Source organism: Aphelocoma coerulescens, assembly GCF_041296385.1.
Source record: "Aphelocoma coerulescens isolate FSJ_1873_10779 chromosome Z unlocalized genomic scaffold, UR_Acoe_1.0 ChrZ, whole genome shotgun sequence".
NCBI lineage: Eukaryota > Metazoa > Chordata > Aves > Passeriformes > Corvidae > Aphelocoma > Aphelocoma coerulescens.
Genome location: NW_027184085.1, coordinates 61729677 through 61744671, shown reverse-complemented (window position 1 = coordinate 61744671; position 14995 = coordinate 61729677). Strand labels below are relative to the sequence as shown.

Here is a 14995-nt window from a genome sequence, read left to right as displayed (position 1 = left end):
CTCTGTAAATTTTTAACAGTAAGTATCAGAAGGTGTATTTCTCTGAAAAAAGTAACTTTACAGAGAAGTTAATCAATTCTGCTGTGATCTAATGAAATATCTATTCTAATGTTCTGATTTCCTAAAAGGAAAGCTCATAAGTGGGAACATGATCAGTATCCAGAATATCCAAAAAATGTTGGAGCCCAAATCCCTGCCAGTGATTACTTCAATAGCTGCTTTAGACTTGTGAAAATATCTGAAGGTCTAATTCAACTTTCTAGTTCCCGAGTGTCCACATTAAAAGAAAAAAATATATATATAGTCACTTTGGGTAACTTTCACTATCCTTCTTTATAGCACTCACAAGGCTCCCTTGCTAATATATAGAGAAGAGCTCCTAAAACAAACACAGAAATTAAATGTTCAAAGTGAGACTTTTCTGTACAAATTAAGTGTGTAACACAATGCCAAGCAAATGGAAAGAACCTCATTGTCTCATCAATTTCAGGGTAAATATTTATCTGGAAAATTAAATGAGCATAGCAAGCATTGACAGACTGTATCTGAGCATGAAACTGTAAAGAATAAAAGTTGCTTGAATAAAAGTAACAACCTGATATACAAAATGCAGGACATGAGTTACAGCAGCTCTAACTCACCACCTAAAATTCACCATTTTCCAAATAAAAGTGGAACTTTTGGATGTAATCCCAAAGTCCTATTTAATGCTGTAAAGAAACTTATTAAAGTGATAATGCAGGATATTAATCTTTTTGGTATTTTAATTCTATGTTGTTCTGCAAGTGCCGTTCAGATTGCACAGCTGCTTCACAAACCAACAAAAATTCCATCTACTCTTTACATATCCTTGAGTTTGCCTGACAACCTGCTGGAAGAAAATAGCTTATTTTGCTGTGAATGTAACATATCTAATACAGGATTTATGAGAAGAAATACATTTGTTTTGAGCCATAGAAAACCCTTATTTGCATAAAAAATGTGCAAGATATTAAAACTGTGCATGTCTCAGCCAGCTTTTTCACACTTGGTAGCTGACCTGCCTCTTTTTTACTGTAAACTTTCAAACTACATCCAGAGTTCCATGGTTTTTCTTAATAGAATTTCAGTCAGCAGATCATTAATTAAATTCCGTCTAGCATGGTTATTAATATGCTCAAGCCAGCAGGTACATATGTTGATTCAAACAGCTTTAATGAAGCAGATATGAAAGTAAGCAATTTTTTTTATACATCTGAGTGAGAAAATAAATAAAAATATTTCTTTGGAAATGTACTGACAAAGAAATAAATTAATATGTTATTTAAAAAAAAAAAAAAAAAGAGGTAGTTCAATAACCTAAAAGACAGGTGAAAGAAAGTGTAAATCACGTGAGAATGAAATCTTTTGGGCCTTTAGGGCTGAGAATAAGTGTTTGGCTGAGAAAAGGTGACCAGAGAACTGAAAACAGAGGTAAGACTATGTGACACATGTTCATCTAGTTATTATCCTTCCTCCAATTTACACATTCTTTCTTCCAATTCAGGCAGGATTTCCACCTGGAGTTGTGAACGTTGTTCCAGGCTTTGGACCCACTGCTGGAGCAGCAATTTCTCACCACATGGATATAGATAAAGTAGCTTTCACAGGCTCCACAGAGGTACTATAATGAATGCAAGAGAATATAAGCAGGAAATGTGCCCCTCTGATTCCCAGCAATGATTTAATGTCTAACTTATTCTATGTAATTATTTTAACTCTCTTCTTTCTTATGGCTGCGGGTGTGTTAAACAAAGTCTGTTTAATGATTTGTTGGTTATCATTAACTTTAAACATATTTAAACAATGTTTGTACTGCTGGAAAGCCCTTCAAACAAAGACAGTCCATGAGATACGGTAGGTTCTAGTATACCAAGGCTATTTTAAGTCTTACTCATTCAAACCAAAACTTTTTCATAACATAGTTTACATCTTTTCTTAAGAAGTTCTGTTATTTTTAAGTTTAATAACAACAGGATGGCAGGAAGGTACCTAAGAAATCTCATTCTTTGGTCTGCACATGCTTAGGTGAGGTGACAGCTTTTTGGTATTACAGTGATACTTAGGACCATCTGGGTGGTCTTAGAAGAGTGTTTGAATATGTATTTGTTTAAAAGGAAGGTCACTGTTAATTTTCCCTCACTGTCACTCTGAAGAACTGGGAGCGCTATAAATGAAGATTTCTCTTTGCAGGCTATATATAGAATTAAGGATTAGCAATATCCTTGATACAGTTCTTTATATTGTCTGACTGCATGCATGCTAAATGGAAAAGCTGCCATCTGGTCTTTTAACTTCTTGGATGTAAACTGCAAAGATAAATATCATTGCCTTATGTCAGGGATCAGTACACACTGAATGCAAGAGCTATGTTTTCTCTCAGAAACCTTCAGCTCTACAGTAATGGGAAAAGAAAACAACCCAAAACCCTGACATCTGAGAAATATCCCACAGATGTTACCAATAGACAGTAACAACTACTGTTCCCAGTGCCCAGTGACCCACCAAAGGCAGATGGACCAGAGGGTGTATTCATAGAGTTTGGTGACAGTTCTCTTCTAGCAGTATAATTTAGCAAAGAGAAATGGTGGCAGGAAGGCTGATAGAGGGAGGAAGTTTCCCTGATGGTTGCTACGCACAGGCAGTTACAGACAAAAGCCACGAGAGCTGCAAGCAGATTTTTCCTTCACAGTTTTTCCAGGGCAATTCATAGTAAGTAGTTCCTTTAATTATGTCATCAGTAGATAAAAACGGGGTAGGGGTTCTACCTTGCAGTGTCCATTTCCTCCTCTTCATTCATCTAAGGGAGAAATTGAAATAAGGAAGAGTGTCCATGCAGCCAATGTAGATTGTATTTGTGCATTAAAGCGCTTTCTAACACATAAAACAGAGGAATTTTAACCTAATGGGAGTAACTGGTGGAGCAGCAACCTATGCCTGCTATAGATTACAGATACATGCAAGCAGAGTGGTGGTAACCGAAAAAGCACCATGTGTCTTTGGCAGTTAACATGAACGGGTACAGGGAGAAACTCTTCTAGAAAACATTTCTAGGTCATAGGGTACAAGTGCCCTGCACCCTGACTCCTTTCAGTTGTTTTATTTTAACTTATTTTTCATTTTATTACTGGGATATTAGACACCTCTGAACTGATTTGCACTTTTGAGGAAATCAGAAAAGTATTATAGAGGTCATTAAAAACTTTTTGACATGAAGCTGTCCTCTCCCTTACTTTCAGGTTGGCAAGTTGATTAAAGAAGCAGCAGGGAAGAGCAACTTGAAGAGAGTTACCTTGGAACTTGGAGGAAAAAGTCCTAACATTATATTCGCAGATGCAGACTGTTAGTAGCAATCTTATCATATAAACTGCTACTACTGCTAAGCCAATGCTCTTTTTCTTTTCTTGTCAGTAAATTATTTGAACCTTTTCAATAAAGGAATAATTTTTAATGTTTTCTGGTCATGCCATAATTTTAAGTTAGATTGCCACCAAAACCAATGGCTCCTAAGTAGATATGGACCTCTGATAACCTGTTCACTCTTAATGTAATTTATGATCATCCTAATGAAACAAGAATGCAGAACGAAAAGTGGATAGATGGATCTTGTACAGGTTTATTAAATTTCTGTCTGAATATTCTGCTTGGTACTCCTGACAGGGCAAATAATGTTAAATCTAAATTTCTCATAGAACATCTAAATGTGTGTTCAGCTAGGTGTACCATGATGCTCTTGATAAGGGTAGTTTGGACATAAGTAAATGGTTGTATATCTGTTTTTAAAGGGCCATTAAAAAAAAAAAAAAAAGTGCTACAAAGGGAAATTAGATGGGTGACAAAGGTTAGTAAAGATTTTATGATGTGACAATTCAGGTTTAGGATCTGATGAACTCCGCATTTCTTTGCAGTGGACGCTGCTGTGGAATTTGCCCATATTGGTCTGTTCTATCACCAGGGACAGTGTTGTATAGCAGGATCTAGGATTTTTGTGGAAGAGCCTATTTATGATGAGTTTGTTCGTCGGAGCATTGAAAGAGCAAAGAAGTACACTCTTGGGAATCCTTTAATGCCTGGTGTACAGCAGGGCCCTCAAGTGAGTAATATTACATGTTTCCAGCATAATTCTGTCATGATATCACAATTTAATATATTTGTAAACCTACAGTTGCAGTAGTTTCAAAGCTAAGTACAGTTTTCTGGTGGTTAGTCTGGAGTACAAGGAGGAAGAAATTGCAGTGATTTTTGTTTGTGCCAATATCATTGGCCTAAGGTGTCTCTCTCTTTTCTAGTTCTTTTTATTATTGAAGTGGAAAAATTGTAATAAATTCAAATGCTTTGAGAAAGGTCCTATACAACAGCTGTAAAAGTGAAAGTACAATCACCCATATCATGTTAGCTTGCTAACTTTACATTCAAATAGTGCCACTGCAAGTGCCTCTCTTAAAAAAATGAGAGTTTCAATATCTTTTCCCCTTTTTCAAGGTGCTAGACTTTCATTATGCTGCTCTCCGTTTTAGAATACTACACAATTAAAATGCAAGACTTTGGGTTCTTTCCCTGCTTTTATTAAAAGATTATGCCAACAGCATTCCCATCAAAAGAATGTTAAAATGAAGCATTTAGAAGTATAGCTATCACAAATCTGTGAATTCAATGGATCACTTCAGAGCACTGTTACAATAGCTCTCATCTAGTCTTATTCCCATACCATCTTATACTGCAGGATATGGAATAAAAGCACTGTAGTAGAAACAAAGAAAAAGCAGGAGACAAAATCACTCCCATGCATTTGATAGAGTAATGTGTTCCTTATTGGTTATCACAGTATTTTTGTGTAATAAAAGACACCCAGTAAATTGGAAAAAATGCACTCCAAGCCACAGAAGATTTGGGCAATTTGAAAATAATTTTTGGACATCCTGGAACATGTTTTGATACAAGATAATAAATTCAGCTGAATAAATTTAAAAGCCAAAGGGCAGGAAGATTAAGAAAAGTAAACTCCAGGTGTCTGGTGTACAGCTAATATAAAATTAACAGAAATTCTCTCTCATGTTCTTGTGGCTTTACTGAGTTTGAATTTCATGCTAACAATTTAAAAGAGAGAAGTAAATACATTTCTACTAAAAAAATAATGATGTTAAACATGTGAAAAAGCAAAAATGAAAATATTTGAATGGGCATAAAGACTCTTCTTCTCTAGTCTCATAATTTGCCTTTTTTGACTTATTTTTTCTCCTTAGCAAGCTTTAACCAACACTTAACTATTTTACAGATTAGCAAAGTTACTCCTTTTAGAACTGGTATGATCCCATTTAAAGGAAAATTGTAATCATGGGATGTAGCTGCATTTCTTTTGTGGTAATTGTGTGAAAAATCTATCCTTGTCTTCAAATCCGTTGTTATGTTTTGAGTAATTCTTTCTAGAGACAAAAAATGATAGCCTGTATCAGCTCTGTTCACTGTGGTCTATTGCCACAGAGAAAAAGCCATACTTTGCTCCCACTCAAAGGGCCACAGGTTTAGGTTAACTGCTAGAAGATCAATGGCTGTCAGTGTGTGTTGTTTTCATCCTTCAAATATCTTTCCATTTAGATTGATAAGGAGCAGTTTGAAAAAATACTGGATCTAATAGAGAGTGGCAAAAAAGAAGGAGCCAAACTGGAATGTGGAGGAGGTCCATGGGGAGACAAGGGTTACTTCATCCAGCCCACAGTTTTTTCTAATGTCACAGATGATATGCGCATCGCCAAAGAAGAGGTAAATAAATTTTCAGCAGTCTCTTCTCTCACTGAAAGTCGTCTCTTTAAATGTCTGTACAAAATATCCAGTTAGAAGGTCAAGTGACTATATGAAAATTCTCTCAGTAAACCTGTTGTTCCATCCTGGTGGTGTTCAAAGTGCTTTTATTGGTTTCTGGTGCCCATTTCACCAGCTTGCTCAAGGAGGGAGCGGATTATGAGGCTGCCCTGCCAACAAAGGCTTCTGCAGTAGATAAATGCTGAGGTTTGGATTGTTTTCATTGCTCCATACTGTCCATGTCTCAGATATAAAAGTCACAATGACCTGTAACAGAGATGCAAACCTTGGAGGCACAACTTGTGAACATTTTGCACTGCCTAAGGAGCCACTTACTTGGTGCTTGCATGCACCAGGCAGCTATTTTGCAATATGAGAAACTAGCTGGATTGTGCTTCCAGAGGCCTTTTGTTTGTGGTAGGTCTTTTTGCCTCGCGGGGTTTTTTTACTTACATCAGTTTGCAGATTTGTCTACACATCATTGCAGAATCTGCTACTGTTCCAACTAAGATGACAGTGCTAGGGTATCAGTGATTGTCTGCAAGGAAACAGAGACACTTAGGAATGCTGAGCTGCCATGTCAGCTAGTTCTCTAAACAAAGACTCAAAGTTCAGTCATGACCTCCTCGCTGTGTTTGTTTTTTTTACGTTCATCTTAATTAATATCTGCTGCAATTGGTGTCCATTATACTTCTTCATACTAGAAAGCTAATGTGGTCGGCTAAACATACTTACTACATCCAGCAAAAGTCAACAGCCTGAGTTAAAATGAACACCACAGCATTTAGAATTAGTTGTGACAGGGAGAGAGCTGTAAAACATGATAGAGCTGAATGAGACAGAATTTGGATTGTTTCCACCATTCTATGAGTCAGGTAGAAAACAGCACAGAGTTATGATTTTTTCACAGTTCTATTAGTTACACTTTGGTCAGCAGTATAAGAACTACTTCTCACATTATTTTAAGTGTAATGAACAATAAAGCCCCAGATAGCCAAGACAGTTTAAAGAATGTAAAAGTTTTGAAGCTCACGGCTTGAACAGCATGGGAATGTTAAGTGGTTTTCTGATCTATGTAAATCCTTACAACTCCATTTATAAACCAGCACTAAAAATTCAGTCAAGTAGAAAGCTCACAGCCTATGGAAATAGAATTAGTCAGACATTGTAATGCGCCCCCAGACTGCACAGTCTTGGTATTGAGGGATAGGCATGGGCACCTCTGGCTGAGAACACTGGACAATGGTAGCAGGAAAGCCAAACCTGAGGGACTATTCCCTTACCCAACACCCATATGAAAAACAGAATTAGTTGTTTCACCTGGAGTACATTCTCAGTTGTGCAGCTACCTGCAGGCATAAAAGTTTAATAGAAAATTTAGGTGACGGAAAAACCAAATGTCTTTCCTGACTTTAAAAACGGAGCTTGTCCAGAAAACACAAGTTTGTTGGTCACCAGTATAGATAGGTAGCACACTGTGACATCATGTTAACTACCTTTATGGTGAGTGCCTTCTAATTGCTATTTATTTGTTTTCATTATTTATTGATTTTTTTATTAATTATTTACAATAGGCTACCTCAACTTGCTTCATATTATAAAAATCTTTATGTGAATTTATAGTATTTTTTAGAACTTTATTCACTCTTGGATGAATGGATTTAAGAATAAGGCCATCTGACAGAAACAAACTTGAAATATGTAAATTACTTCAAATAGTAAGTTATTCTAGTTCACTTCATATGTTTACATGTGTTTAATACAGATATTTGGACCTGTTCAACAAATCATGAAGTTTAAAACCATAGACGAAGTTATCAAGAGGGCAAATAATACTACTTATGGTTTAGCAGCAGCAGTTTTTACCAAAGACATTGATAAAGCACTGACATTTGCAACTGCTCTTCAGGCTGGAACAGTATGGTAAGTAATGTTTTTTTTAAATTCTTCCTTTAGATCTACAGATGTCAATGGCACTAATTGGAAGACATAGTCACAGTATTTTGGGTGGTCTTTTTAAAATGTTTGTTCCTTGTCATCTTTATAGAGGTCTCTTCTGTTTATCTTTCCTGCAAGTTTCCCTATTTAATGTGTTACTAAATAATTACTTCTTGTAAGTCTTCACACAATTTTCCCATAAACTTTGTCTAAAAACAGGAAATTTACTTGCTAAAAAGAAAAGGAAACAAAAGATAATATGGTGAGAGTGCCCTTTTCTTTTACTTCAGGATCTGGGGATAGCCCAATACATAATTTATGAGATTAGTTTTGGCTTTTTGTAAAGACATTAATTACCCGAAGTTCAGTGGCCCTTAGCCTGGGCAGAACACCCATCTGTAATGGAAAAGATTGATTAAATGTGATTGAATAAAGAAAGGAAATACAAGCTGGGAGAATGACTGCAAGGCCAACTCTTTCCAGCAATGGAAAAGAAGAGGCAACCTACATGGAACTGAAAAAGAAAAAGCTAAGAGATGAAAGAGTGAAAGCTTGGAGGCATAGCGGGGTCTAATGTCTATCACTGACAAAGACCTGCATTTCCCTACAGTTATTTCAATGCATCAGAAGGAGAACAACCAATTTTACTTGAACACAAAACCTGTGTCCAATTTACATTTTATCTGAAAGCCCTCACAACCAGCACAAATTCCTGCCCAGGTCCTGTGATCAAAGAACATATGCTTTCTAAAAATAAGTTAGCTGTCTTGACTTAGGAGTTGGTATTCTTTATATGGAAGAAAGTTTAGAAGTGGAATATTTGGGATTTGCTCTTATATGATTGGTGGTCTAGGAATCCTTAACTATGAAGAGAATCTCTGTTGTTGAAACCAGTTAGACTAGCAGGAGGAGAGATTATAATATAAGAAAATAGAGAATATTTGATTTGACAAGGTTGAAAGACAAAAAGAGCTTCTCAGCTTGGAAGCGGGGTGCACATTCTGCCAATATTATTCATACCTAAAAATTTGCCTGTGAAATTCATTTCTTACTCATTATTGTGTCTTTGTTCTCAACCACAATACAGAATAAGGTTTAACTGAATAGAACCAAACAAAATTTCCTAAATATGTAATGAAGCTGTCCTGAGTTTATCTATCAGAAATGTACCTGCAGAACATTTAGCTGTGGATAATCTTTTGTGGGAGAGCTTATGTACAAGTTAGGAATTTTATTGCAACTATCAGAGGAAGATATGACTGTCTCTCTGCTTGAAGACCCTTGCTGAGTGTTGGTAACCTGGTAATAACTGTAGTTGCTTTTGATGCTTCATTTGTCTGAACTTCAAATTACATATATTTTTGCAAATACATTACTCAGATATCATTTGTAGGCTTTTTAGAGGTGACAGAAAACCACAGTCAAAAGTAATTTTCCTGTTCTTCCAGGGTTAATTGCTACAGTGCATTGTCTGCTCAGTGTCCCTTTGGAGGTTTTAAGATGTCAGGAAATGGACGAGAAATGTAAGTAAATACTTTTAAAATTGTAGATTCACAGGAAATTCAAAATGAAATTCCAAGCCCTGACTTTAAATATGCATAACTAGGATATCCAGTTTGAGATTTTGTCAAATTAGTCTCTAGAGTGCTTAGAGGCATCATGTTGTCAGAGGCAATGTCAACCAACAATTCCTCTCCAAAATTAATAAGAAAATTGCTTAGATGGGCACTTTTTCAATCTGAGCAGTTTGCAGTCTACTGCGGTTGCAGTATACTTGTAAAAACTGACCACTGTGTTTATGGTCTACAGTTTTTGCATATATAGAGGAACTGTCATTTTCATGAAGATAAATCTGTGGGTAGTTTATGAAACCCCCTTTAAATGTTAGGTTTGAAAACACAAGACTTTTCAAAATCCTTGATTTAAGCAAGATTTAAGCAAGTTTAAAAGTTTGTGAAACCAATGATTTTACAGTGTGTGCCAGCTAGGTCAAAAGTTATGATGAAAATAATCCTCTGTAGTCTTTGGACTTTCAAACTTCTAAGTTTTAATCCAGTTTCCCTTGAATCATATCCTGTCTTACTTGTATTCATTCTTAGTTTAAAATGCCCTATATTTGAGAACAAACTATTTTTAAAGAAATTACTAAAAATTAGTACATGTAAGCTTTCTTTTTTATTAAGACAAATACATGACACTTCTAATGAACAATTGAAGTGATTAAAAATTTATGTGAAGGTGAGGAGCTTCAGAGCTTCTTTTCATGTAGTTTTTTCAGAGTTAAAGACTAGTGTTTTTACACTTGCTCATCACTGGAGACAATCTGCTTCTGATGGCAAAGCTCCCACTGACTTCAAAGGAAACAGTCAAGCCAATGCTGAGAGCTTTAGAAAACTGGAAGTTGAAACCTCCCAATAATTTAGGCAATTATAATCCAAGATGGCTTTGCCTTTGCTGGATGCCAAAAATTGGGAGATAATCAATTCTGAATTACAGCCTTTTTCAGAAATATTTTTTTGTTATATTTGCTGGAAATAACAGACCATCAAAAATGTTCTCTATAACAATACATTTTGAAGGAGTTAAGCTTTTGTGCTAAGAAAGTTTTCTGGTTCAAAGTCACAATTATCAGACAAATAAAAATATTCCCACTAAAGGACAAGGAAAGAATCATCACCAGATAGATGTCTGTCATGAGAAAATTTGTAAATATTGTACAATCATTTTTAGGAGAAGTGGAAATATGTGAAAGACCTGCACTGAAAAAATTAGGATGTGGTTGTGTTAAGCCACTGACTTCCTTGAACCCCAGAATAAAATGCTCTGCATAATTCTTGGAGTGATAATACCATTATGAATTAAACTACCAACTGTCATATACTAACAAAATGCCTCTCCAAAAATGAAGGGAATCAGTAAACATTCTCACCCAGCACAAGTGTCCTGAGCACAGACTTCTCCTTTGCTTATGTGTCTGTTTGATGAGACAGCAGTGAGAACTGTGTAACATTATACTGTAGTAAACCCTTGTTCCATAGAGCAATCAGTTATGTCTTACGTAGTTTGACTGCATTGGATATCAAATATTTAGGAATACAAACAAGCTTCATCTCGTCACTGAAATCATACAGGTGAAACCTGCTCGTAACATATTCAATATTTTAACTCTTTTTCACTGTCTGGGAGTTTTCATCATGGAATAATTTTGTCCCCCCTTTACTTGAGATGAAGTGTCTGTTCTTTGACTCTGGAGAAAACTCTAGACATCAGAAGAAGATCTATATAAATAACTTGCTAACATGCTTGTGAAGATCTAACATGTTCTTGATCTGCTGTACAGAAATGCAGTTTAGAAATGCTCTAAATTAAACACCATTCTTTTGCACAGAAATAAAATTACTCTCTGTCCCACTTTTCTCAGGAGACTGTTGCTGTAGCTTTTCAGAAGGTTTCCAGCATCACTCTAGCTGCACAGATGTCTTCCAAATATGTCCAGTGTACTTGTTACATATCTGGCCAATTGCACAGTACCACTGAAAATCCCATCCAGAACAAAACTCATATAAAAAGCATTAGCATAACTATTGCTCTTGGTTCTCTTTTATCTAGGGGAGAATATGGACTTCATGAATACACAGAAGTAAAGACTGTCACAATCAAAATCCCTCAAAAGAACTCATAATGCTGTTTGAGACGCAGAATTTAACTTCTTCGAATGAATCTGAAAAAGCTATCTGAACTCTTAAGTGTTTAGTTTTCCAAGTGATTCATTAACCTTTCTGCTTTCTGGCTGTATAAGAGGTACCTTCTATCATTAACAATATAAGGAATAGCATAGGAAAAGTTAATGTGATTAATTATGAAAAGAAGTCCTTAAAATCTGGTTCACAGCTAACTCATTTCAAAATTCATGTTCAAAAATATCTACTCTCGTTTGCAGCTGTAGTTCTCTGTAGTTCTATGAAAATTTTCCTTTTTCAGTATATTCTACAAGTACAGTTTGAATTTATGGGCTCTTGTCAGTGTTAGATGGCAAGTTCTCCTTGCATTTTCTTTGTGGCCTTAAAAAAAGCACTTATGAGTAGTTATCTGATACTCTATGTTTCTCTAGATATATTTCTTAGACTTTTAAAGTTGTTCATCATACTACCTGAATGTAATCTGTACAAAATTTAAAAATATTAAAATTCACCTTCAAAAGCTAGAACTTCTCCCTCCATAAGTCTTTTCTATTACACTGGTTAACCACTGGCCAATATGTAGCACAGGAGCACCACGAGTGTGTTCAGGCCATCAGATGTAAACTACACCTGCTATATGGAGGCTAAAGTCCCCAGTATTTTGCCAGTATTTCTAACTGGAAAAACATGAACACACAGAACAGTAGACAATTTGCAAAGAGCCAGCACTTGGCTTTGCAGTGGTGAGTGCATAACAAATCTTCACAGACGTATGAACAAGAAATAGTGAAGAGAAAGGAGGGGAGGGGAGAGGAGGGGCAATAGGAGAATTTGCACAGTATTGAAAGGAGGGAGGGTTCTGTTTGTTTGGATACACTGGACACTTTTTAATTATTTTTACTTTTAATAATATAGCTAAAACAAAATACAGATCAGACTTCTACCCTGTTAGTCTAAGGATGCCTTTTTCCATGAAGAACTGGGCATAAAATTTGTGGCATAGGTATTTCTCTCCACAGCCCCTACATTATCTATTCTCGAAAGGTATCCATTCCAAATCCCATATTTGTGCCTCTAAAATAACTTCATTAGACATAATTTTCAAACAAATTGAATTCTGGTTCCAGATAAGAAACAGAAGACTAATAGAAGAAGGAAAAGAAGGAAGAATGAATCAAAAGTAAGAGTGTACTGTGAAATAATTAGCAGAGATTTTTCTGCAGAGGATAGTAGACAGAAGAAAGCAGAGAAATAAAAATGAATGCCAAATAAAGGCAAAAGAAAAAAATCTTTAAAAATAACTGCAGATAAGAAAAGAATGGCAAAACTATCTGGAAGTCTTTAAAAGTGGAAATGAACACAGTGTTAGTGAATAGATACAATGAAGGATTTTATATTTTAAAAGAAATTAAAAGCAATTTGTAGAGTTGGTGTGGGTCTTCAAAAATCTCTACCATCCAAATTCCACTTTTGCATTTAAGAGTAGAAGTCTCAAGGGAGGACAAATAAGCCAAATTACATTAAGCCTACATTTACATTTTGTATTCAATCAGGAGGGCAATTCTGATATTGTATTCCTGGTCTTGCCCACGTGCCTTCTTCACCTGGAAGAAGGATAAAAAGGGAGCAAAACGGGGTTCCTTTTTGGTGACATTAAGCCAGAAGGCTCACACATGGCTTGTTTCTGGTATGGTCCAAAGAGTGTAACCATTCAGGTCTTAAAAGCAGACTAAGGCTAGTCTGAAGCAACTCCCCTCTGGATGTGTGCTATGCAGGCAGTTGGTTCCCTTCTCCTCACTGTGTCCTTTGGCAGCACAGGACTGCAAATCCAGTCATACCCATGGTGCCTGCAACTGCAAGCCCAAAGAATGACTTTGAAATACAGCACAAGGAAAGGGAAAACACAGTATAATACGGGAGTATAGGAGAAGGACCAACTCGACCCTTGAATGCATATATGTATTTTCTCCTTATAATGTCTGAAATACTTTAATACTGTTCCCAACAATATTGTAAATATATATTTTAGTTCTTGTTTGACAGTCTTGATGGGTAAAAGAAAGCTGGCAATGGTCTTGTTCTGTCAATTTTAATTTTTCAATGTGATCAAAATGTAACATTGAGTAGTGACTTCAAGTTCTCATATTTCAAATGCCTTGACTCATAGAAGTGCTTTCATGTGTATATTACATTTTGGGTGGGGGGTGGGCAAGGGAGGAGAAAGAGACAGAGAGAGAAAGGGAGAGAGGCAAAGTCTGTAGGTCAGCTGAGGTTAAACACCCAAAGTTCTCATCAGAGACAAGTACAGGTTTGGATCGATTTGACGACACACAGAAGTTGTTCCCATGAGATGCCAGTGTAAAGAGATACACCCTTTGGCATCTAGTAAGTTTAAGAAATTCAATATGTGTGTATTTCTCTTAAACATTTGGCTTACGTTTGAAAGAGGCAAACAAGGGCGCAATAAATTTCGTAGTCCAGTTTGTTTTACATGAGCACCTTAGTTCACAGTGCATGACAATGTCCAAGCCAGAAGAAAAGAATAATATTGTCCCATTTGTTCCTCAACTGCCAGTTTACTGACTTAAAAGTCAGAAGTGGATTTCTCTCAAAAATGCACACAGTAATAATTAGTAATAAATTAGTAATAATGACTCTGTGAATAAAAGAAGTGTCCTTTCAAAATTAGGAGTGTTTGTAACTATGTTCATAGTATTAGACTCTCCATCTGATGGTGAAATGTCTTTGCTATGCCTTTGAATTATATCTGTACATGGGTATGGTGACTTGTGATCTGAAACACAAAACAGCACCATTGAAATTACTGAAATGAAACACGAGAAGAGCACTAGTTGATCTCTATGTAAATATTGCTTGTAATGTTAGTGAAGTTGGAGTCAGTATTTTACAGAGGATGAAATTTAATGAGACAAGTGAGCTTGTTGCATGTCTTTTCAAGGCTCCTGAAAACTGACTGCTAGTGTCAGTAGCAGTTATTACATTTTTATTTTTGGAACTATGATATTTTTCATATAGTTCGTGAAGACACCGGCTGTCTAGGTAAATAGTATAGAGTAACATTCCAGCAGATTTAAGCAGGACTGTTTCTTTTTCTGGTAAACTCTGTTTCTATCCCCTTAACACTATTAAAGGCGCATCTTTAATATTCATGGCAGTATGACCAAGAACATGATTTTGCAGTCTTATTGGAAAGTTATCTGTTTCAAGTGACTTTATACCACACAGAAAAGCCAGCTCTAGGAACTTGGAGTCCTTAGGGCCATTGTCTTGCCATTAGTGAGGTGATCCCTGCAGCCTTCCCTGCCTCTGACACACTATTTTATTTAAGAGAGTTGCTTTTGAATGGCAACAGAAGGATAGAGGGACCCTTAGGCTATTTCAGTCAAAATAGTGAATTTGTAAGGAATTCTCATTGTGTTTCAAGAAAGAAAATTACTGGCAATCCTTGACTACCAGGTATGCAGGTCTTAAGACAAACAAGAAAAGATATGGAAAAAATAGTCAGAGCAAGAAAGGCATCTGGCTTGGATAAAAAGTGA

At 36.1% G+C, this 14995-nt stretch overlaps 1 protein-coding gene across 1 annotated transcript in view; it reads left to right on the top strand.

Moving 5' to 3' along the window:
- ALDH1A1 (aldehyde dehydrogenase 1 family member A1) overlaps window positions 1-11962 on the top strand; it is a 30732-nt gene extending 18770 nt beyond the window's left edge. Inside the window, exons 7-13 of the mRNA XM_069000781.1 lie at window positions 1526-1639; window positions 3258-3360; window positions 3927-4111; window positions 5614-5778; window positions 7583-7740; window positions 9204-9278; window positions 11365-11962. Of these exons, the coding sequence (XP_068856882.1) occupies window positions 1526-1639; window positions 3258-3360; window positions 3927-4111; window positions 5614-5778; window positions 7583-7740; window positions 9204-9278; window positions 11365-11437 (873 nt within the window). The 3' untranslated portion in view covers window positions 11438-11962. The remainder of the gene's footprint in view (window positions 1-1525; window positions 1640-3257; window positions 3361-3926; window positions 4112-5613; window positions 5779-7582; window positions 7741-9203; window positions 9279-11364) is intronic.
- Window positions 11963-14995: the final 3033 nt, after the last annotated feature.